This window comes from Oreochromis aureus, linkage group 16 (assembly GCF_013358895.1).
Source record: "Oreochromis aureus strain Israel breed Guangdong linkage group 16, ZZ_aureus, whole genome shotgun sequence".
In the NCBI taxonomy this organism is placed as follows: domain Eukaryota; kingdom Metazoa; phylum Chordata; class Actinopteri; order Cichliformes; family Cichlidae; genus Oreochromis; species Oreochromis aureus.
Window position 1 is genome coordinate 29,674,980 of NC_052957.1, and position 25,215 is coordinate 29,700,194.

Below are 25,215 nucleotides of genomic sequence, written 5' to 3' on the forward strand. Positions count from 1 at the left end.
TTGTGCCTAACTCCTGCACCTAACAAATTTCAAACAGGTGCGACTTTTACTTTGAAGGCGAACTTTAATGGTTTCTGGTTGGCGGGCACTCGTCACAGTTTCACTCAGGGAGAAGCGAGTCCCTCTTTACTCCCAAAATATGAACTCAGAGTTCACCATCCAGTGTTTAATGATACATTCATTATACCCGTGCAAACTCCCCTCCTCTGACCTCCGTTGCTACTCAGGAAAGTCATGTGTCGATGACGTGTACGTAAACAAAGGCTGAACCAATCACAGTTGGTCAACTCGGGCAGCTGACAGTTACTTCCGCTAGTGTCACGGAGTTGTGTTGTCAAAATGGGACACGACAACCACCACCACTTATCTCTGTGTTTTTGTGATTTAATGAGGTAGGAATTGTCTCCCATGTGTTGCTTTATTTGCACTTCGGTGATAAAATGGTGTACCAAGAGCTAGTGCTAAAAAAAAATCAAACAAACAGGAAAAGTATTGTTGAGACGCGTGACAAGCTAACTTTAGCTTAACTAGCAGCTAGCTGACTTATCATTAGCGTAATCAACAGTAATAACAAATTTACTGTCCCCTGTCCAGTTGTTACCATAGTAACAGATTAATAATTGTCTTGAGTAGAGCTTGTTTTTAGTGTCACACATTGCCAGTCCTGTTTTTTCCCTCCCTCCGCAGGCTGCTGTGGTCGCTGCTGGTGCCATGCCTCTACCTGAGCCTGATCCTGACCCTCGTCCTCCTGCTGCTCCTCTTGGGGGTCCGCATGTGGCTGCAGGGGCGCCGCAAGACCCGCCGGGCTCAGGATGATGGCCCGGCGGTGGCTTTCTTCCACCCCTACTGTAACGCGGGAGGAGGCGGGGAGCGGGTCCTCTGGTGCTCCCTGAGGGCCCTCATGCACCGGTAAAATATTTAAAAATAATTTTAAGGGAAAGTATGTCTCACATTTGTTGTTGTTGTTTGTAGGTTGGAGAGGAAGTCACTTCTCTTCCAGCTCTGTCCTTGAATTCACAGCTATGTTTGGTTGAAACTATCTCTACCATTGTCTCCAAGACCCACAGACCATCTAGTGAGGCCATTTAGAGCAGCTTCTCTGCTTCCTAGCAAATAGTATAGCACAACTGACTGCTTTTAAAAACATAAGCTGACCCTCAGACCACAGAGATAAACCCTAAGTTTAAACACTAATGTAGAGTTTCTGCCTTTATCCCAGATATCCCGGCGTCTCCTTTGTGGTTTATACGGGTGACCAGGGAGTGACCGGTGAGCAGATTCTGGAGGGAGCCCGGCAGCGATTCAACATCACGCTGCCTCGATCAGTCACCTTTGTCTTCCTGCGTCACCGTGTACTCGTGGAGGCCAGCTCTTACCCTCACTTCACCCTACTGGGTCAGAGCGCAGGCTCAATGTTCCTGGGTAAGATCCGGGCTAAAATGGAGAGACTAAATAAATTCAAGTACTCATTTATATTACAGTAAGTTTTTTTTTTTGTCTTTGATTTAATGTATGGGAACAAGATGATGTGTATTTCTAACATTTGCCTTCACTGTAGTCTCCACCCTATTTTACTAACGCTTCTGCAAACATGAAACACATGATGTGTATGTGATTCCTTCATATTCGTGTGATCCACTGCTGTGGATCATATGTTTTGAATTTTACTGAATTCATTCTTTTCCGTGGGATCAACAGGTTTGTCAGTTGAAGTGACACAGTGTGTGTGTGTTTTAGGGTGGGAGGCACTGACGGCCTTCGTTCCTGACCTGTATGTGGACTCGATGGGCTACGCCTTCACCTTGCCGATCTTCCGCTACCTGGGAGGCTGTAAAGTAGCGAGCTACGTTCACTATCCCACTGTCAGCACCGACATGCTGTCTGTGGTCAGAGAAAGGAACCCAAGGTAAAAGTGCATTTAGACACAGCTCCATTTAATCCAACAACAGCAGCTTACAAATAAACAAATAATGTACAGCAGGCAAAAAGAACAAGATCAAATAATGTCAGGCTTACTCTACACGGTTGTGTTGGTTAACAATGGTCACTGTCAAATTAGGCAAGCACAGAGTGATAAGTTCTTGCATTGACTGAAATACATGACTGGTTATCCATTGCTAACCATCCAGTTGTGCTTGCTGTCTGTTACTATGTGTCTGATGTCATCAGGAAGGACGCCACCAGTGGCACTTGTTCTGTGCTTTTGTCAGTCACGCTCACAGAAGAGGACCTTAGGCTCCATCTTTTACCATCTTAAAGTGCTGCGATTGCAACTCTCTGTGAGTGGTACTCATGGACAGAAAGAGTAATTGAAGAAAAATCATCCAGCCTTTCTGTAAAATGAAAACAGAGAATTGCTACATACACGATGTGTTCAGTGTGGAGTGTTTGACTAGATTTGCCCTAAGCTATTCAGTTGTGCTGTATGAAAGCGTCCCAGGCATTTGAGGCTAATCCAATCCTGACCTGTAAATGTTCTGTTGTGTGATTAGTCTTGCCCAAAAAAACAAAAACCTTACCTTTCATCTTCGTCTTTATATTTCAGGTTCAACAATGCTGATTTCATCTCAAGAAACCCCATCCTGAGCGCATTGAAGGTGGTGTACTACTGCTGCTTTGCTCTGCTGTACGGCCTGGCCGGCTCCTGCAGCGACGTCATCATGGTGAACTCCACCTGGACGCTGGGACACATCCTCGCTCTGTGGCGCTCTCCGAGCCGCACCAGCATCGTCTACCCTCCCTGTGACATCAGGGCCTTCCTAGATGTCCCACTGGAGGACGAGGACGAGATGGAGGGCTGGGAGGAGCTTGGAAGAGAAGAAGAGGACGGCGGCGGAGGGGACAGGAAGCGCCACTCCATCGTGTCGGTGGGTCAGTTCAGGCCAGAGAAGGATCACCAGCTTCAGATCAGAGCATTTCGCAAACTGCTAGACAGGAAAGGGGACGGCCCAGGGGGAAGGGAGTCTCTACGGCTGGTGCTGATTGGCGGATGCAGGAACCAGGAGGATGAGGAGAGGGTGTTGATGCTGCGGGGACTCTGTCAGGAGCTGGGCATCGCCGACCATGTTGAATTCAAACTTAATATCCCCTTTGAGGAGCTGAAGAGAGAGCTGGTGGACGCCACCATTGGTCTGCACACAATGTGGAACGAACACTTCGGCATCGGTGAGCACGGCATGTGTTACTAAAACCGTACAAAGTATTTCTTTTTCAATAGTACTTAGTGCACAGTTTTCCACAGAAATGAGCGAATGAAAAACTTAACAGTAAGACTTTCAGATCAGCCGGTCTGAACATTAATCCTCCATCTTTGTCTCCAGGTGTGGTGGAGTGTATGGCCGCAGGCACCATCGTTCTTGCCCACAAGTCCGGAGGTCCAAAGCTGGACATCGTGGTGCCGTACGAAGGCAGGCAGACGGGCTTCCTGGCTGACAGTGAGGACAGCTATGCGGCTGCCATGGAAACCATCCTGTCGTTGTCACCAGCTGCTCGACTGGAAATGCGCCGTAACGCCAGGGACTCTGTGGAACGATTCTCCGACCAGGAGTTTGAGTCTTGTTTCCTGGCTGCCATGGAGCCTCTGATGGGTACTCTAGAGCGATGAGTTAAAACAGATGAGGTGTGGAGCCCACCAGGGACCAGGACGCTGTTGGTCTTTTAAGTAGTGCTACACACATATATAGGATTGAACAGTGAGGGTCATGTGTATGTTTAAAACGGCTTAAGCTTGAAAGTTTAAGTGTGATGGGGTGGATCATTCTCAGCATAATAATCTCACAAAGCAAGTCAACATTATCAAGACAAATTCGGGGTGGACACCCAGAGAAATAATTGGGATGAATAAACAAAACCAACAAAGAGTGTAGGACTGTGCGTGTGTCAGACTTGTGTGAAAGTCTTCAGTGACAGCAGAGCTGGAAGCACGATGACAGGAAAAACAAATTGGGTGAAAAATCACATTCTGTTCACCTCCAAACTGAGTCATGTGTTGATGTGACTTTACATAAAAAAATTAAAAGACACCTCGAGGTTCAGGAAATATCCTCTTTAATCTCATAATTATAGCTATTATTTATGTTCTCTGTGATATTTGCTCCAGGAGCAATTTAGCCAACCCTGGATATCCGGAGATCACCTGGGTTTTGTTAGGATGTGCAACAATGGACACTCATAAGAGGTAAAAAAAGACAACAATGAGGTGAGGTCATTGGAAGGTAAAGCTAGGTAACAATGAAAAAGAACGTTAACAGAGTTCTCACATAAAGACGAGATGAACGTTTAATTCCTGTGATTTATTTTCATCCTCATATCTTTACAGTTTCAGATTGGATGTTATCCATATAACTGCATCACCCCATATGTGCTAACAACTTTTTGTGATTAGTAAACTAAAAATACAGATCAAAACTGGTAGATAAAACTCACTGTATGCTCACAAGACACATATAAATCCAACAGCTCTAAAGAACTTTCACTGTTGGTGGAGCTAAGGCTTCTGTGTTCGTGCTAAGCTAAGCCACACTTGCTGCATCTCTGTGCTGGAGAGAAAACTGATTGTGAGAAAGACCACAGGAACACTCACGTTTCTCAAAATGTATTTCTTTAAATAATTTAATATTGCGGGGAGAGTGACATTCCAAGCTACAACACTTTTAAGCGTGTAGAAGTGATTTATGTCCAGTTAATACTGATATAGTTTGATTTTATTTTTTACAGTGGCGTGATGTTAGCAACATGCTTGTAAATGTACGTGAAGGGAAGGGTGGAAATGTTTTGTCTGATGAAGAATTTCTTGTAACGCTTTCTGTGTGCACAAGAAGCACTTAAACCCACAGGTTTGTGGTTTTAGACGATGGCCAAAGCACTCTTAATTTAAATGTTTTTTCAGTTGTTGTATTCCTGTTTGTGATGAGGTCCAGGCATGGAAATATTAGTATATGTAAAAGGCTGACTAACTTTTATTTTTAAAGAGGAATTAGAACTATTTAAGTCTGTCCATGTAAAAAGGCTGTTTGGAGTTTGTTTCACTTGCAAACTGCAATTAAATTAAATAATGCTGCAATAAATGAAACACTTCAGATTTGTTGTGTGTTGCCAGCCTGTTGTAAAAAACACACATGAAATAAACTAGACGAGATATCATGCGCAAAAGTAAAACATTACCAAACATTAAAAACTCATCTGTTAAATGACATATGTGTGAGACCTGTACTATGAAGCCAGTTTAGCCACTTAGCTGTGTCCTGCAGTCCATCGCCATCAACCAATAACATGTGAGTGAAGTAGTGTCATATTATAATGTCATGGAGTGTCCGATAATTCCCACTTGTATTAATTTAGTAGTGCTTTTCCCCTCTTACAAGGCAAAGTGCCTTAAATTTCACAAAAACTCTTGTGCTTTTAATAGTGTATGTTTCCTCACACACATTCACATAACTGCACATTACTCAGGCTTAATATCTTATTCCACTGGGCTATTTACTGGAATAGGCTGAAGATAACTTAGAAAGTGTGACTTGTGGTTACGCCAGATAAACAACCTAAATTAACAACAATCCTTCACAGAGTCATGTATTCACATCATGAAAACAATCACTTTTTCTTATCAGATTCCAGTTACTCTTACATTTTTGTCCAACTCCCACAAAATAAAAATGTTAAAGTTTGCGGGCGGTTAAGGAGTCTGATGCTGCTCGTTTGAAGCTGTGGTATGTTGTCTGTGGGACTCGGGCTCAGAAGGAAATACCTTGAACGATCCCGCTTCTTCACTTGAATTCTGGACCTCTGCTTGGATTTGTTGAGGATCTCCAGAGCTTACTGCACCTTCATCCATCTCCTCCTCCATCCTATCAGCTTGTGGTTCACGTTCCTGCTCCTTTTCGTCTGAGTTTGTGTCCTCCATGACAAAAAGGTTCCTCATGGAGTCTGCCACTGCTTCTCTCAGCTCATCCTCTGACTCCTCAAAGTTCCTAATGAGAAAGAGTGGAAAAAATTAACACTTAATGACATGTAAGAGTTAAAAAAAAAACATATTGACCAAAATGTTTGATGTAATTAAGTAAGATTTGTGATGTTGCAGAATTCTGGGCGTGTACACTGCTGAGTAAAGACAGGTAGAGGCTTTTTGACTCACTGCACATTGTGGCTCAACCTCTGTGTACAAATGTGACTAAAAATATGAAGCATTGCAAAAATCATTTTTTTAATATTATATTTAGTATTATAGGCAACAAAGTTGCCTATAATACATTCATATCTTATATATCTGGTATTGTTCTATTCCCCTCCCTTTGAAATTCAGAGACATGTAAAGCGTTGCTCTGTTACATGAATCAGTAGCACTGACGAGCAATTTTTGGTGCATTTTTTCACTAAATTGTTCTGGAATTTATTACGAACTTGTCCAAAGTTATAGTTGACAATCTGATTCTCTCTCATTTAATCCTTTAATTTCTGTACAATACTTTAATAAACTCATAACTGTAACTCCATCTGGTTCAGCTCACTGTGGCAGCATGGAGTAAAAATATGCAGTATATTTAGAATGTGAACAGAAGGAAGCATTGACTTACGTGTCATCGTCATCTGACCGCGGCTCCAGACGCTCTTCATCCATCTCTACATCAGACTCCTCCTCTTCTTCCCCATCCCTTTCCTCCTCTTCATCCGGGTTAATCTCCTCCTCTGTTCCGCCCTGCTGTGTCTCTAAATCTGTTTCACATTAAAGATATTTCAGGACCACTGAGAATAGCACATTGTACCCTTTACACTGCTGGGTTCAACACTGATCAGATGCGAGTGTGTGATGTCTCACCTGTGGCCACTGAGTCTAGAGTTGATGATGTGAGCTCAGCCTGAGCCAGAGCTCTGAGTAGGGTGTTAGGGGGCTTGTCAATCCACTGCCTACGACCTGCCACTTCCTCACCTTAAAATCATCATTTTAGTGCCTTGGTTACAATGTCCAATAGATGACCATTATTCAGAAAAGCAAAGACCGACTAATTCTAATAAACATTTTGAGCATCACCACCCAGCTGTTCTGCGGGTATGCTGCACCTTGTCCAGCCTCGACTGCCGTGTTGTAGACTGAGTTGATGTCCATGTTGCCGAGCGCGTTCAGCAAAGTCTGAGGAGTCCTGTTGCTCCACCCCCTCCTCCCCTGTAGCCAATCCTTGAGCTTCAGCTGTGCTCCTTCCTGGAAGGACAGAGTTCGATTCAGTGGATCCACTTCCTGCATGGAAAAGGAACGTAAGAGTGAGAAGAAGATTGGCAGTTAGAAAGATACTAAAGACTATATTTATTATATTTATATTTATTTAATTATTTATTTTACTTTTTCTTTTATTTCTATCTTATGTAATTTCATTATATAGTTCCTATGTACAGCTTTGTGTCAGCTGTGGTTGTTTTAAAGTGCTTTATAAATAAAGGTGATGATGATGATGATATCTTCTGTCTCTCACCTGGTCATCCTGTTTTCTTCCTTCCTCTTCTTTCTCCTCCTCATCGTCTTCCCTTAGCTCTTCATGATCTAATCGGATCTCAAACATGATTCCCCTCTGTAGACATCACAAACCCCAAAAAGAGCAAAAGATACAGTAGTCTTCAGTGATTCAGATGTGTCAACAACTTAAATGCCACTGTTGAATCTGGAAAGGTCTTCAATATTCAAATAGTTTGAATGCAGGTATACAAGTAGAATTACTGGACTTAACCTCTGCAGAATTGTTTTTGTTGGTATAAACTCACTTTGTCTTTGTGTTTTCTCTCCAAAGCTCTCATCTGGTCTCTGTTCTCCTCTCTGATCTGCCTCAGAGCTGCTTCAACATCCTGCAGAAACCAGACACAGAGAAAACTACAGTTATCATTAATTCTTCTGTAGAATGAATATTGTATCCCTAAATATGTGTGCAAACACTACAGCGATTGCTTTAAAAATAAAGCAGAATATACTGTTAAAGTATGGTTATAGGTTTGTAATAGTTCATGAAGATAATACAGGTATATGCCGTGCAGACATAGGGTGTGATTTGCAAGGAGAATGGATCTTTAATCGATCTACAGTGCAAACAACACTTTGTGCACTGGCAATGCTTTGATAGTTGAAATGACATTGCGTAGACGTGAACAATCTGGATTCTGTTCTGCTCCGACTTTTCATTAAGCACGGCTGTTTCAGAGTCAAAACTATTACATTATTAATCAAACGCATGCCTGGTCATCTACATCAGCATTCCCTAAAAAGGTGAGATCTATAGTCTCTTATTTCATTCCATTGTATTCATTCAGTTATGCGCGGTGTCTGTTGTCTCACATCCTGCAGTTTCAAAGCCTTGATGTGAAGAAAGGCTACAGTTTGTTAGTTTGGCAGCTGATGGTGACGCTGCTGTGATGGGCTGTTAGAGAGGAACGGTCAGTGGAAAGACCAACCCTAACTTGACCATCATACACTGCATTCACAAGTTAGAGCCTGCAGTCCATGATGGTGCAGAACATGTTACAGAGATATTTTCACATATTTATGAAGTGTTTGTTGCTGGTCTGAATAAATATAAAGGCTTGCCCCTTTTCCTCTCTGGAGGTTTGCATATATGAGTAAAAGAGGGGCACTGCACTGCAAATGTCACGCTACAGGAAAGCAGAAAATTCATAACTGGCCTCTGAAAGAAATGAAATTAGCTTTAGAAAATTGCTCTATATTACTAAAATATCATCAATATGAAGAGAGTATTTGTGATTCCTATCCAGTGATCTATTTCACCAGTGCAGGTGCTGCTTTCTGGGGCTCTTTGTTGTCGACAGATGGTTCTGTGTCCTTGGATTGCTCCAACACAAAGGTCTCGTGTTTGTGTTGTGGCTTGGCCTGAAACATGACAGGATGAAAATATATTAATGCTCTTCATTATTGACTGAGAGTTGCTATTATGTGTATTTACTGCAGAAGGTTCTTTCAACCTTTGAAGTGACCCAAAGTGTAAAAGGGAAGGTTCAAGAGTTCAGGAGTTTGTACGTACCTCTGCTTCAGCTCTCATCCTCATCTGTTTCATCTCCAGGTGATATTGCTGTCTAATGAGATCGAGCTGACGCAAGTACTCCTGCAACCACACACACTCTGAAAGCTACTAGAAAACATTCTTGGGAAAACTTTTTCTGCATTTCTTTATTTCTGTAAACATATTTTTTTTCCCCTTCATTTAGATACTAAACCTAACTGCTCGCTGCTGTGTCTTGTGAGTGTGTCCCACCTGCTGACCCCCCTGTCTCTTCTCAAGAGGCATATGCTGGTGTTCAGGTTTGCCCACCTCCTGCTCTTGACCACCAGGCTTGCTGTTGCGCTCAGCTGTACATGGACGCAGACCCTGAACAACAGAAAAGCAAAGGCTAAAGGTAAAAGTGGCTAAAAGTTGGGAAAACTGTACCACTTTCATTTCTTACAGTATAGTCTTACAGGTAATAAACTGTACTGTGCATTAGTACAGTTTAATAGTGAACAGTTTTGAGGTACTTGTGTTCCACTACACTTACCACAACACTACAGCTCCACTTATAGTAAATACACTAATAGAAGAGTAGCTATTACAGCAACAGTGTGTGGAGCCACAGAGCTTGGTCCTACCAGCTGTTTCTCTGCTCTCAGCTTATAGTGGTTGGCCTCCTGTCTTCTCTGCAGGTATTCATTTCGAGCAGCAGCCACACTGACAGACACAAGAAGATTAACTGTTACTCAAGAAAAGAACTGCTCACTTCAGTTCAATTCAATTGTATTTATATAGCGCAAAATCACAACAACAGGTGCTTCAAGGTATTTTACAGTGGCTTGCAAAAGTATTCAGCCCCCTTGAACTTTCCCACATTTTGTCACATTACAGCCACAAACATGAATCAATTTTATTGGAATTCCACGTGAAAGACCAATACAAGGTGGTGTACACGTGAGAAGTGGAACGAAAATCATACATGATTCCAAACATTTTTACAAATAAATAACTGCAAAGTGGGGTGTGCGTAATTATTCAGCCCCCTTTGGTCTGAGTGCAGTCAGTTGCCCATAGACATTGCCTGATGAGCGCTAATGACTAAATAGAGTGCACCTGTGTGTAATCTAATGTCAGTACAAATACAGCTGCTCTGTGACGGCCTCAGAGGTTGTCTGAGAGAATATTGGGAGCAGCAACACCATGAAGTCCAAAGAACACACCAGACAGGTCAGGGATAAAGTTATTGAGAAATTTAAAGCAGGCTTAGGCTACAAAAGATTTCCCAAGCCTTGAACATCCCACGGAGCACTGTTCAAGCCATCATTCAGAAATGGAAGGAGTATGGCACAACTGTAAACCTACCAAGACAAGGCCGTCCCACCTAAACTCACAGGCCGAACAAGGAGAGCACTGATCAGAAATGCAGCCAAGAGGCCCATGGTGACTCTGGACGAGCTGCAGAGATCTACAGCTCAGGTGGGGAATCTGTCCATAGGACAACTATTAGTCGTGCACTGCACAAAGTTGGCCTTTATGGAAGAGTGGCAAGAAGAAAGCCATTGTTAACAGAAAACCATAAGAAGTCCCGTTTGCAGTTTGCCACAAGCCATGTGGGGACACAGCAAACATGTGGAAGAAGGTGCTCTGGTCAGATGAGACCAAAATAGAACTTTTGGCCAAAATGCAAAACGCTATGTGTGGCGGAAAACTAACACTGCACATCACTCTGAACACACCATCCCCACTGTCAAATATGGTGGTGGCAGCATCATGCTCTGGGGTGCTTCTCTTCAGCAGGGACAGGGAAGCTGGTCAGAGTTGATGGGAAGATGGATGGAGCCAAATACAGGGCAATCTTGGAAGAAAACCTCTTGGAGTCTGCAAAGACTTGAGACTGGGGCGGAGGTTCACCTTCCAGCAGGACAATGACCCTAAACATAAAGCCAGGGCAACAATGGAATGGTTTAAAACAAAACATATCCATGTGTTAGAATGGCCCAGTCAAAGTCCAGATCTAAATCCAATCGAGAATCTGTGGCAAGATCTGAAAACTGCTGTTCACAAACGCTGTCCATCTAATCTGACTGAGCTGGAGCTGTTTTGCAAAGAAGAATGGGCAAGGATTTCAGTCTCTAGATGTGCAAAGCTGGTAGAGACATACCCTAAAAGACTGGCAGCTGTAATTGCAGCAAAAGGTGGTTCTACAAAGTATTGACTCAGGGGGCTGAATAATTACGCACACCCCACTTTTTCAGTTATTTATTTGTAAAAAATGTTTGGAATCATGTATGATTTTCGTTCCACTTCTCACGTGTACACCACTTTGTATTGGTCTTTCACATGGAATTCCAATAAAATTGATTCATGTTTGTGGCTGTAATGTGACAAAATGTGGAAAAGTTCGAAGGGGCCGAATACTTTTGCAAGCCACTGTATATTGTAAATAAAGACCCTACAATAATACAGAGAAAACAACAATTAGATCACTGTCTTTGAGTAAGCCCTTGGTGACAGTGGGAAGGAAAAACTCCCTTTTAACAGGAAGAAACCTCTGGCAGAACCAGGCTCAGGTAGGGGCGGCCATCTATCATGACCTGTTGGGGTGAGAACAGGAATCTTTTTATTTCTGTAATAAAGGATTTTTAGAATTAGGACGGTGACAAAGACTAGTGTGCATGTGCAACAGTGAGCAAAGCAAAGCTCAACCCACCTGACAGAAAAACTGTTTGCAAAAAACCTCCATCAATGGCCACAACACATGAGTGTTTTCAGATCAAAGTGTAGAAATGCTAAACATTTTGCCCAATAACTGAATGTGTGAGGGGTGAACACACAGTCTGTTTAATGTAAAGATATGTTTATGGTATATTACCATTTTATCCCATTTAACTACTTAAACAGAACCTTTAATGGTGGTATGTACAGCTGAAACAAATCATCCATTAGTAAAGAGGAACTCAATTGACAGCTACTGTAATGACAGCTGAATGTACTTTCTATCCAGAATTGTTTTTATTGGTTAATTTAATTGAAAGTTTTTACAGAAACTGTTTCCTGAATAATTGTTAGTGACAGGTGTACTGGTCTGTGGTCACTCACCGCTGATATGGTTCCACAGAACAAGGAGCAGCTTGGTCTTCACATTGCTCCTTTGGTCTTTCCACAGGAGGAAGAGGAAGAGGAAGAACATCCTCTTTGTTCCTCCTCTGAAAGGCATCCAACTGGGCGTGGTAGTGTTGGTAATGGCTGACAGGCTGCTGACCATTAAACCTGTAATTAATATTACATATTATACATGCATGATAAACCATCATTAATTTTTAAGTGAAGCTAATAGTTGATTAACCAAAACTGAGATCTGTATCTGTATGAATGATAAGAAACATACAATAGAGGTATAGGAAAGTACATCCTTTCAATTCTAAGGTTTTACATATCAGGACATAACTTGATGAGCTCTGGAGACTTGATGATGATCATTTAAATCAAGCACATTTGATTAGCAGCACATGGCTGCTACTTACCCACTTAATTCCCTCTGCATCCAGTAAGGGTCTACTTTGTTACACACTGCTTCTGCATTTTGGCTTAATTTTTGTTAAATACATAATGACATGCTGTAATTTGTCTATGTTCAAATCCAGTCTGGGGACTTTCTGTGCAGAGGTTGCATACTTTCCTGTGTCTGTGTGGGTTTTCCCCGGGAACTCCGGCTTCTTCCCACAGTCTAAAAACATTCTCGGGGTTAGGCTACTTAGTGATGCTAAACTGGCCATACGTGTGAATGTGAAAGTGAATGGTTGTCTGTCTCTCTGTATTAGCCCTGTGACAGACTGATGACCTGTCCAGGGTGTACCCCAGCTCTCACTGTATGAAGCTGGGATGGGCTCCCCAGTACCCCAACCCAAACTTTAACTGGATAACCAGAAAAAGGATAGATGGATGTAATATGTCATGTTCATATGAGGCTGCGGCTAGCTATTATATTATAGCTATCTAAGATATAATTTTTTTTACAGATCATCTTGAAATAAGATGCACTTAAAGCTGGTCAGGTTACAGCTGTAAACAGAAGTGTCAATATCAGGCGGGAATAGGTCCAAAGGAATTACTATGCGTTCACATCATTCTGAGCAAACCTTTGGATCCCTGGAAACTCTCTATTGGCTGCTAGTTGTGCTTCTCTACGTTGAGGAGGCTGCAATTACAAACAAATGCAGTATTAATACAACAGAAATACAAGAAAAACTAAAGAACTGTATTATACTGACTGAGCTGTGCTTCCATTGCTTTACTGCACCTTTGTTAAAAGAACAAAGAGTTGCAGTAAAGCAAAAATCATGCTTGGGTGATACGAGCTCTACTCCAAATCTGAAAAAGCACCTACTAGCTAAGTACAGCAGTTCCACACCACTGGAGGTACAGTAGTTAAAAACAAGCTAGCAAGTCAAGCAAGTCATTAACCGCTGAAACGTACAAAGTTACTTTTTTATGGTGGTAATCAGTGAAACTGTGGATATTGTTTCCATGTTATTACTTTATGGTAGGTGGGTGTGTAGGCTTTGAGAGGGACTTTCCAATCTGGTCTAGCAGGCACTCGCTTGTTGGCATTCCCCGGCCTCTCGGCTACTCTAGCCTTCTGAATCTTACCTGGAAAACATGAGAATCTTGAGTTAGAATAACATGGAGTGGGCTGTTTTTTGCTGTCTGTGAGCACAGAGTCACACGCTGTAATTGTTGTTGTTGGTCGCTGTTTCACAGATAAACTTCACTTTTCTTGGTTTCTGTGTTTTTAATGTGTCACTTTCACACATGACATAAATGTAGGTTTATATGCGTATACAGTGGGGGGTTTTACTGCTTTGACAGTGCATGCAGTTTTTCAAGTCTTGCTTTTTGCTTTTTTCATTAAAAGACTAAACCACTCAAACAACAGGTAAAAATAATGTGCAAGTGTTGAGACAAATAAGTTAGGTAACCATTGTGAAGGAGAAAGTGAAAATAAACACCCCCTCAGTGATTTGTCCTTGGGCTGTGCGCTGATGTTATCAAAACACAATGTGAGCCAGGATGTGAGGTGATTACATTTAGTCCAATCAGGTTCCAGCTCTTCCCCAACGGTTACCGAGTGATACGAGCGGACAGGAGTTTCCCTGCAGCTTATCAGATGTGTTGAAGGACAGTCCAGGATGCATGTGGTGTGGGTAAGCTACCACTGGGTGTCACTGCAGTATACACAATTGAAGACTCAGAGCAGAACTGAAATTATTAAGAGATTCTCTTACTGCTCTTATACCTGAAGGCTCTGCTGATGTTTATCTAATACCACTCTTAGAGCTTGTACTATAAAAAATAATGCAAAAAGTTGTAGAAAAAAACACTCCCGCATCATAGATAGTGACTGGAAAGGGAATTATGTTTGTTCTGTGCACACAGCATACAGAAGCATCCCTACAGGTATGCTTTATGTACTTTAAATTATTTTGAAAGTAAATTAAAACATATAACCATCAATAAACGCATCAGACAGACATCTGAAGCCCCCAAATTCGCTCTGCACCATAACAACATGGTCCAAGTCATAATGAACTATCTTGAGCAACACAACAGAAAAAAAAGTATTGCAACAGATGGTCTGCCCCGTAAGGAGTTTTGACCTCAACATCATGGACACAGTGTAGGAAGAGAATAGGCAGAAGATACTGACAGAACCTAAATCAGAAGGGAAAAAAATCAAGGCATGTTTTCCAAAAGATGTGTGAGGGAAAAAAGCTCCCTTCCAAGTAATTTAAAAATTTTGTACTGTAAGTCCAGCTGCACCTTGTGTGTTTGCTGCTCCTGCTCTTGTTTTAACTGGTTGAGACCCCACAGCTTTGTTTCTATGCAACACGGTGTGGCTAAACTCCTCCTGCATCACCTGCTCACACACAGGAAATCACAAAAACAGAAGCAAACCTGCACATTTATATACGTATTTATCTGTCAGAGACTTTTATAACCAAGTCAATATCTGGAATTTACAAACATTTGATTTAACACACTAAAATCATTTCATGTAATGTGAGATCTGTTTGAATTCATGCCCCATGAAATCCTGCCTGAAAAATAACAAATTCCTGAAATCTGAATTATCTAAAATCTCAATTCATCTCAATTAATATTTAGTAATGCTTCAATCTGTTTGACAAATATATTAGGCACTGAAAAAATATTTTAAAATATTTATAACTAAGTAGTTGTTTAGTATTATGCCCATATAGTACTATTTTTTAAGAAATTTGTTTGCTGTGTTTGTATGATCTTGTCATATATTTTGATTTATGTGTTTGATTTTGTTTCATGAATTAGTGACAGTACTCATATTATCTTATTCCTAAACTATCTGACTGTTTTATGTTGCAAACATGAACAATTTCCTTTTACTGAGATGACCATTTGATGACATCAATCATCTGTGAACCAATCCGATTGCATACCTGAGTATCCAGGTGTTTGCTGATATTTTTCTCCAAAATAGGACGTCGGAGGACTGAGGTGACTGAGGGACGGTCTCGTGGGTTGACCTGAACAAGAAAGGAAAAAATGTTTGTTTTCATGTGTATGCACAATTAAAGTAAAAACTCAGTGCTTCCTGGGAGATCCAAAAGTATTTTTAGCAAAGACCCACCATCTCGGTCTACCAATGCAGTTCCTTCCCTGTAGGAAGCATCCAGACTACCTGCTTTTACTCCAGTGTGACAGCCTGGTTGCATGACCAAACCACTTCAGATATTAGCCCAAAGGACCAGTTGTTCTACTCCCTGCTAATTGCAGTCTGACTCATTACTAATTAAGTCTGAGTCAAAAGTCCAGCTTCATGTTCATACTTGTTGGTTTTGCACACTTGTTTATCTAACTCATATCCACAGACCAAATGAAAAACCTGGAACCGACATGAGAGTGTCTGACCTTAAAGAGCTGGGTGACCAGCAGGCGTAGGTCGTAGGAGTAGCGACTGGGTACTGGGCTGTAGCGCCCCCTGCAGATTTTACTGACAAGCTGTCGCAAGCTGCTGGCCTCAAACTGCAGGAGACAAGTCGACACAGACACACACAAATACCCCATGGGATACATATATGCAGCACACAGAGAATCCATGTAAATGTCTCTACTTTGGACGACCAAAACAGATTCTGTGTCAGTTTCCTATTTGGTCTAATTCCTGATTCTCTTACTGCCCTCCTACGCAGAGGCCAGCATTAGCGTAAGAGTTAGCATTAAGACAGCATTAGTGAAGCTGAGTTTGTGAAGCAGCTTTGGGTGTGCAGGGCGTTGGGCAGCTTACTGGATGTTTTAGGGTACAGAGTTCATACAGGACACACCCGAGAGACCAGATATCCCTGCAGGAAGGAAACACACACACACAAGGACAAAGGTTAGAAGGAAAGATTTCAAAAACAATCTGACATCATCTTAACCACATCAACTTTCTAGTGAGACAAAGACTTCATTACATTACCTCTCACCTCAGTGTTGATTTTGGGGGGTTTATTTACTAAAGTGTGTTTGCAAAGCATGTTAAATTATTATTTCTGATACACCTCACCTTGTATAACTCAATATTTCCTTGTGAAACTTCAGTTTCCAGTCCACTTGAGCTGAACTCACAAACATTACAAACAACACCAGAATCTTAAGAGCACTGAAGCAGCTAATCAGAGTATAGCTACCAATAGGAAAAATTCTTTTCAGGCATTTGCTTTCTTGGCTCAGAGCCAAGCATGTGTGTGGGGTGTTTGTCCTCTCGCACTTTGTTGGGACCTTTTAAGTGTTGAGAAGCTAAAGGCATTTCTGTCTTCTTTTGAAAGGACAGCTTAGGAATTTGGAATTAGTTCACATCAGTAGGGGTTTCAGCCATGAAACCCATGTGTGTGTGTGCATGTGTGTGAGTGTGGGAAAGAGGAAGGAACTTTGACCTCAGTTGTATCAAAATAAGACTGCAGAAGAGAGCAGCAAAAACACAAAAAAGAATGGAGGAAGGACGAATCATCAGCTTGAGATGTTGCATGTGTGAGGTTGCTTTTGGCAGGCCTGTATGTGTCTCTCTGTGTATGTGTTTGAACACGTTGACGTGAGTGAAGGTGCTGCAGCCTGAGCAGATCATGACTGGAAGATTACAGCACCGTGCTCTATTATTACACCCACAAAGCTAATCCACAGTCACAGGTTCTAGCAGGGAACCTCCTCATTCTGGCCTCAGCTACTTGTTTAAACCCTCCCTCATCCAATCACAGCTTAGTCCCCAAAAACAAGGTGTAGGAGGGATTTCAAGATCACAATGATTTCAACAATGATTTCCTGGAACAAAAAAGGTTTTAGGCTTTTGCGGTGCACGCTGCATACTTGTGTTGTTGTTTCCTCGAGATAAAGATGTCTTAAAAATAAAAGACAATTTTTGAGACAGTAAATTTGAAAACAGAGCAATTTAAAAACTGTGTTCTTCAACAACTATGGGCCTTGTTTAAGTTTTAAGGGTTAGAAGGATTTTTTTTTTGTTTTCAAGAGACTGGAAAACATAGCAGAGGACTGCAGGGGACTGTACTATGAAGAAGGAAGTTTATACTATGACGTTTCCCTGTACTCCAAAACAACTCAAAACCCTGGGACCAAAAATAAGGAAGATGATAAAAACTACATTGTGACATATTGTTTCATACTGCTGTCCCATAGGAACATTAATAAAGCAAATATTCACATATAAATTATCAGGAAATTCTTTTTATGTAGGATCCCACTCAAGCTGCTCCTAATAAACAGACTTTACACTCTGGCTCCACTGCTAATAAAAGATCTTGATCAAAGTTAATGACAGATTGATTTATTTGTCCAGACACTGATGCCTGGTTTCAGAGCTGAACCGTACACAACTGGAGCTTCAGCCCCACACATGTCAGGTACAAAACAAAAACACAGTTTTATCACATCTGCTTTATTTTTGTGCCCCTCCATTAATTGGTTTGTATAACTTTTTTTTTTTTTTTTACAAAACATTGAATTGTGGGCACAACAAGCCTCTGTAGCTTATCATGGAATAAAAGAAATATCCAAAAAGAGGTTATGTTATGGAGCTTACTGGTTGCACAGGTATAACGGAACAATCTGAACAGTATGATGTATAATAAGTATGGCAACCACACATACGTACGTCTTGTTGTTATAGGGCCGATTCTCACAGATCTCTGGGGAGAGGTAGTACGGTGTCCCAACACAAGTCCTGGCCAGCTCCATGGTACTACACAATGGACAGAAACAACAATATTAGGGTAAATAAATTAACTGTAAATACAAGTTAATATGTATGCTATCAAAGAACATACAAAATACAAAAAACATAACAAATTTCCCACGTGTGGGACTAATAAAGGTTAGGTTATCTTATCTTATCTTATCTACACTAAATTACACATGGTCTCATAAAGCAATATGGGTGTTTTGCATACAAATGTTTTTTTTAGTAAGGGCACTCAATGTAAACAATTGGTTGAGGCAAAGTCTTGAAGGAAGGATTTGTTTTTGTTTTTTTGGTCAGCCATGTAAGATGGAAGTCATCATTAGTGGTGACGAGAAACATTAAATATATGTTCTGGAGAAAAGCAAATGAAATGATTTTCTGGAAAAATGTAAACAGAAACCAAGACCAAACATAACTTTAAACTGAAGCTCCTTTTGTCAGTGAGTCAAAATGTAAGAACATGAACTTAAGTGATCAGGAAAATATGTATCATAAGTTATCTAACTGGCTAATTAGCCTAGCAAGGTAAGAGCATGTAGAAAACAGAATGTAGCAATAGAGAAAAACTGAATTACATTTGTTTCTCTTCATTAAACACTAACACTTAAGTCTGGCGTTTATTTTTAAGGCATTTTCACCTGCCCACTGGATATTTTCTGTTTTATGAATTGTTTTTTGGGGAAAATCCCAGTATATGATCAGATTTTGAGGTGCGCCTTTGAGTTTGGTGGGAATGGGGTCAAGGAACGAGGTCTAGGACTTTAAACTGAGGTGTAGGCCTTGATGAATAATTTCTTCCTGATCTTTAAAATTTAAAGGTGAGAATATGAGGCAGTGCTAGATAAATTACTGTGACAGACTAAGATATTACCTCTATATCCTCTCTTCTAGAAAGTGGATGAATATTTATTGAAAAAATCAGATTGGTTTTGGAGACTGGTTTTCAGTGGAGTTGGAAAATGATTTAGGGGTTGTCAGTTGGGAGATGTAGGGTTGTCTGGCTAATTTTATTTTATTGTGTATCAGTAAAATATATTTTTATAGAGTTCAAAATTAATTTGTAGCTTATTTTTTCTGTATTTTCTCTCAGCTCTCCTGCAAATCAGACAGTGATCTTGAAGTGAAGCTAAAGGATAAATGAATGTCAGTCATACAAGTAGAAGCTGGCTGAACTCCTACAAAGAGTAAATCAAAACTTGCTGGTGGCGCTCATGAAAATCAGTCAAAGAATATTCTTCGCCATTAGGACTCAGTCTCTGGGAGCAATGACTTTCTGCGCAAATGTTCATCAAACATCCAATAATTGTAGAGACATTTTGAACATGTTTGCTATTTTCAGTCATGTCTAACAATTATTGCATGCACAGACTGTTTTTTACAGGACATAGATGTGTTTTTATCATTCTCTGCAAGCAGCCAAAAAAAACTACAGGCAGACCATTATTTCCACAACCGTTTGTTTACATGTCCGGGACGACAGTTTGTGGAATGATAATCAGTTGTTTGGAAGTCATCCATGTTTTACAGAGTGCTCAGCGACAGACAGCTGCACTGTGTGTGTGTGTGTGTGTGTGTGTGTGTGTGTGTGTGTGTGTGTGTGTGTGTGTGAAGATGACACTGACTTACTTATTCAACATTCTTGCGATTCCAAAGTCCCCTAGCTTCGCTTTCATCCCTCCGTTGGTTAGGAAGATATTCTAGACCAGAGGGAGAGCAAGAATGAAAGGATCTCTGTGTTCAACAAGGAAGGGACTAACATTGTGTGTGTGTGTGTGTGTGTAAACGGATAAGACTGATGAAAGACAGTGATGGCCATGAGCAGTCTGTGGTCAGTTGTTTTGAGATATTCTTGGAGTTGGCATACAGCAAGGTCTTTGTTCAATGCAAAGCTGATCTCAGGACAGTTCAGCTGTACAATACTGTGCAATGATAACACTAGATAATTATAAAGCTCAACCTCAGTCTCTGTAGGTAATGTTTACCATGTAAATGTCCAATAATGAATGCACGATGTAAACTCTGCATTGTAAAGCTCAGTTAAAGTGATGATTATTGATCACAATCCTTGTCTTTAAAAATTATAATCAGACTTACATTGGTTGTTGTCAGGACACAGACTAAAAAACATATAACTCTTCATGAGGAGGTGAACACATGGGCAGGTTTGAACACTATTATTTGAAAAAACACCATTACTATATAAGGCCACCTGTTTTGTGTAATTTGTTGAAAAGTTCGAAATACCAAATAGTTTAAAAATACTGAACGCAGACAGAACAGCTTGTTTTGAATGAATCAGCTTTATATGTGATTGCAAGCTGTAGTGAAGCAGGTTGAATACTTGAGCTTTGATGTCTCTGTGGAGAATCTTCCGGTCATGGATGTGTTTGAGGCCCAGACAGATCTGAACAAACCAGTCGACAATCTGAGAAACACACAACTCTGTTTTATTACTGTGGCATTTTCCTATGGATAGAATGCAAATTACCACCTGATGAAAAATATAAATGAAAACCTCCACAAATAATGTCCCGATCAGGCATAACATCGTGACCACCTGCCTAATATTGTGTTGGTCCCCCTTTTGCTGCCAAAACAACCCATCGAGGCATGAAGGTGTGCTGTGGTATCTGTCAGCAAGATGCCAACAACACCACCGCCACCGCTCACCCTGGCGGCTGCTTATCGGGGCCTGGAGCCTGGGGCTCGCCGGGCCACTGGGAATGGGTGCCCTTGGCCTCCCGCCCGGGGCTCGGTCACTCAGGCACAGCTGGCTGCCGGCGGAGCTCACGGGCACGTCACTGCAACCCCCCGCTTCTGCTCCGCGGCTGCTGAGTGACCCCTCATCTGGGACTCTCCTCAGCTCTTTCTGGGATAGTGGCAAGCTGCCCTCTGTTGGTCTTCCTTGGTCTCTTGTGTTCTGGGGGCCTCTGGATGTCTGGAGTTTTGATCTCCTCCATACCTGCTTCATGCCCTGGAGGACGGGCAGTGGCCCCCCACACCCTCTAGCAGATCATTACATGAAGGAACCTTTTAAAAACAAGCGCTGCTCATGTCACAGGTGTGTACACGGGTGATCACACACACAAACTACACCCTTTTTGGCTCCTACCTCAAAGCACACTGTGCGCTGTCGATCTCACGCTGCTGCACAATAATGTTTAATATTTAGTATTTACTGTCATATTCCCATATATCATTGTGATGTTGTTTATTACTCTCGCTTTCTTCTGCTTGCTTTCTTTTTCTTTCTCAACAGGTGATCCAGGTGATCGATATATGTATTTTTGTCTGCTTATTCTGTTGGTTTTTGGTTTTGCCCTTTTCCCCATCCCTCTTCTCAGCTGTTTTTCTTTCCTCTTTCTTTCTCCCTTCTTTCCACCAGTCAAGTCTGTCCCGTATTCAGCAAGTGAAAATAAAATAAACAATAAAAGGTGAATCAAATGGACCATTACGGCAAGGCTGGGATGGTCCATTTGTAAAATAAATCCGTTGGGCATCTTTCTTCGCCTTTAGACAATAATTCTGATGGCAAAAGAACCAAACGGGACAGGTTAAAAAAAAAAAAAAAAAGATGCCAACAACAGATCTTCTAATCTTTAAGTTGAGAGGTGAGGGCTCTGTGGATTGGACTTGTTTGTCTAGCACACCCCACAGATGTTCAATTGGTTTGAGATCTGGGGAATTCAGAGGCCGAGTCAACATGTTAAAACTCTTTGTTGTGCTCCTGAAACCATTCCTGTAACCATTTTTGTTTCATAGCGGTGCACATTATCCTGCTGAAAAAGGCTACAAAAGGCCATCAGGGAGTACTGTTTCTATGATATGCATGGCCTGCAACAATGCTTTGGTAGGTACTAGATGTCAAAGTAACATCAACATGGATGACAAGACCCAACTTTTCCCAGCAGAACATTTCCCAAAGCATCACACTGGTTTGCCTTCTTCCCATAGTGCATCCTATTGCCAGGTGTTCGCCCAGGTAAGTGAGTCACACACACCTGAGCATCCATGTGAGGTAAAAGAAATCATGATTTGTTCAATGAGACCACGTTCTTCCATTACTACATGGCCCAGTTCTCATGCTCACGTGCCTATTCCTGCCACTTTTGGTGGTAGACAGGAGTCAGCACGGACACCCTGACTGGTCTGCAGCTATGCAGCCCCACACACAACAAACTGTGATGCTCTATGTATCTATGTAACCAGCATTAACTTTAAGCAATCTGAGCTACAGTAGCTTGTCTGCTGGATTGGACCTCATAGCTTAGCCTTCGCTCCTCACATGCATCCATAACCATGTCGCTTGTTCACCACTGCAGACCAGGAACACCCCACAAGAGTTGCAGTTTTGGAGATGCTCTAACCCAATCATCTAGCCATCACAATTTTTCTCCAAACCTTACACCTTGAGGACACTTGCTCCTTAATATATCCCAGCCACTAACAGGTGTCATGATGAAGAGATAATCAGTGTTATTCACTTCACCTGTCAGTGGTCATAATGTTATGTCTGATCGATGTGTGTTTGTACTGTTATTACTTACGTGCAGTAATAACAGAGACTGTATGTCCTTCAGTGTGTTTGTGAACATATTTCAGTGTAAAACTATCACAGTGAGGAAAATCTGATCAGTCTTTATCAAATAGCTAAGGCCATGGTGAGGTATACCTGCTCCTCAGTGAAAGGAACTCCTCTCTGCATGTTAATTTTCTTCATCAGATCTCCTCCGTCACAGTACTCCATCACTATATAAAGGCTGCCTCTCTCTATACAGACATCCAGAAAACACTTTAACACTGATATAAACTGATACATTACATCTTCTACTCTGAGGCCCACACATACCTTGAAAGGACCGGATGAAGGTGACAATGTTTGGATGTTTCATCTTTGACAGCAACGTCACCTCTTTCTTGGACGATTCCTTTTCCTTTGCTGACATCTGAGCAGCAAAACACACAAAAATAAAAGGAGGAACGTGTTCTTGGGAAGAACACTTCTAAATAAGCACTAAATATACTTTAGAATTGGTCACTCGAGCTTTAATGTTTTATCTGGGCTGCAACTAACCATTCATCACCAGTCCTTTTCAATGTAAGTATATTATTTACTTAAGTTAGTCTTGTAACATATAAAACTTAAACAACACGTTTTTTAGCTGAGAGATGTAGAATGTCTCAAGGGCTGTAGTGACTTACAAAAGACATTCTAATGTATACAGTAAGAAAGACAGCTTATTTAAGACTTGTCTTAGACTGTATTGACTGCAGAATATGGGTTTTTTTTAAACATAACCTGATTCCACTACAAATGAAGCTGGTACATGTATATCAGATAAGCTTAATTTGTGTTTGAAGCTTAAATTACAAAGCTGAGACATTACAAAGCTGCTTGAATGCATGTGTAAGTCACAGAGAGTGTAATCGTTTTCCTGATCCCAGCCAGCACTGCAGGTGGTGAAACTGTGCTATGCTGCTGTACCTTCCTGAGGCTGATCTCTTTGACGACACACTGTGTGTTTCCACCTCCCCCTTTATCTCTGACCAGGAAGGCTTTTCCAAATGCACCTTGCCCAATCTGTCTGATAACCTCATAGTCGTTCATTGCGCCTGGAAGACAGTATAAGGGGCAAACAGTTTAGCTGCTGAAACACAAACTCACTGAGACTGAGTAATAATGAAAAAAAAATCCAATAGAAAACTTTTTTTCTCATTTTAAAAATTAATGAAAATGTTAAAACGGTGGTAATGTTAAAGAGTCGTTGGTTAAAACTAATAAAACAAAATAAAATAAATGTTAGTCGCATGCAACGTATCTGGTTATATATACTATGAATATTAAAAAACAAAACGTCAGATAATAAGCACGTAAAATATTTCAGGGAAAAAAGTGTCCCATGTTCAAGTAATTCGGTTTGAATTGTGTTTTATGCGTGTAAGCTATTTTCCTATGCCCTCGCCTTAAAAAACGAATCAGTATTATTAACCCTTTCATACATGAATTATGACCACCTCAATCAGGATTTTTTCTTTCTTAAGTATTTTTATTCATCTTTAGGGCATGAAAAAAGATTTTTGAACTTCATTTTTTTTAACATGTACTATTCAAAGAGTTTTTTTTACATGTCCACTTAGGTGGACATCTTGCTGACCAGTGGGTGGCAGGGTATGGAGTGACACATCAGTGTCCAATGTGGTGGTTTATGTGCAAGTATACCATCAACACTGATAAAAATACAAGAAAACAGCCTTTGAATAGCTGTCCACTATTGTGACCACTATGCGTGAAATGGTTAAACAATTTGGAATGAGTTTAAACTATTAACGCGTTCATTTTTCTTAATTACAGGTCGCTGTCGAACAGACGGCACTAAGGCCGTTGCCATGGAGACTGAAACACAGGCTACTAGCATTCAATTTAGCATGTTTAACACAAGTTCACCAAAGAGGAGGACAGTGCTCACTTTTTCTTTCTTTTAGCGACACAGAAGCTCTCCACTTACCCTTTCAAAAGTAGCAAAAGCATAAGTCACATTGCGAAAGAAAACGGCGGCAAATTACTTATAAAGTCATTACAAGAAGCGCTTGTCTCCAGAAGTGTTGGACTACGGTAAGCGCGAAAGGAAACCACGCAGAATGCTGGGAGTAGTAGTTTTTGTAGGCGAGTTCGCCATTAGCTTTCGCTTTTATATTTCCCAAGCCGTTCAGCACCGTTTAATTTTGTAGTTTTGATTTACAGTACCTAGTATTCAATAGTTCATTCGTTCATTTTTATTTGCGCCGTAAACTATTTAAACTGCAACACTTTTGGGCCATACGGGGAATTTTTTTTATTAATCATTTTTTATGTTAATGTAAATTATTATTATAAAGAGGTTACCTGTTAAACGTATTTGCCTATAATTTCGTTTAAGTCTAAGTTTCAACAGGTTATCTCTTAAAATGCTCAAAGCAGCTGTTGCA

At 41.1% G+C, this 25,215-nt stretch overlaps 2 protein-coding genes across 5 annotated transcripts; one reads left to right on the forward strand and one right to left on the reverse strand.

The window, feature by feature from the left end:
* Nucleotides 1-96: 96 nt before the first annotated feature.
* On the forward strand, nt 97-4,282 carry LOC116325677 (GDP-Man:Man(3)GlcNAc(2)-PP-Dol alpha-1,2-mannosyltransferase-like). The gene is made up of 6 exons (XM_031746643.2): nt 97-392; nt 688-909; nt 1,220-1,422; nt 1,738-1,906; nt 2,546-3,165; nt 3,321-4,282. The coding sequence occupies exons 1-6, from the start codon at nt 340-342 to the stop codon at nt 3,602-3,604; spliced, it is 1,551 nt and encodes a 516-aa protein (XP_031602503.2). The 5' UTR covers nt 97-339; the 3' UTR covers nt 3,605-4,282.
* On the reverse strand, nt 4,274-24,871 carry LOC116325685 (serine/threonine-protein kinase Nek5). Of its 4 annotated transcripts, XM_039600265.1 has the most exons (24): nt 24,756-24,871; nt 23,735-23,862; nt 23,099-23,195; nt 22,922-23,019; nt 20,591-20,674; nt 19,876-19,946; nt 18,163-18,249; nt 16,303-16,357; nt 15,927-16,040; nt 15,455-15,541; nt 14,799-14,895; nt 13,516-13,628; nt 13,118-13,176; nt 12,078-12,248; nt 9,617-9,695; nt 9,246-9,359; nt 9,015-9,095; nt 8,762-8,863; nt 7,750-7,830; nt 7,464-7,559; nt 7,057-7,231; nt 6,815-6,925; nt 6,573-6,711; nt 4,274-5,969 (listed from the first exon to the last, which is right to left on the reverse strand). In XM_039600265.1, the coding sequence occupies exons 2-24, from the start codon at nt 23,855-23,857 to the stop codon at nt 5,675-5,677; spliced, it is 2,529 nt and encodes an 842-aa protein (XP_039456199.1). In that variant the 5' UTR covers nt 23,858-23,862; nt 24,756-24,871; the 3' UTR covers nt 4,274-5,674. The 4 variants fall into 4 exon arrangements, with proteins under 4 accessions (XP_039456199.1, XP_039456200.1, XP_039456202.1 ...); XM_039600266.1 differs by lacking the exon at nt 15,927-16,040; XM_039600267.1 differs by lacking the exon at nt 4,274-5,969 and having other exon boundaries at nt 6,575-6,711; nt 7,031-7,231.
* Between the last annotated feature and the right edge of the window lie 344 nt (nt 24,872-25,215).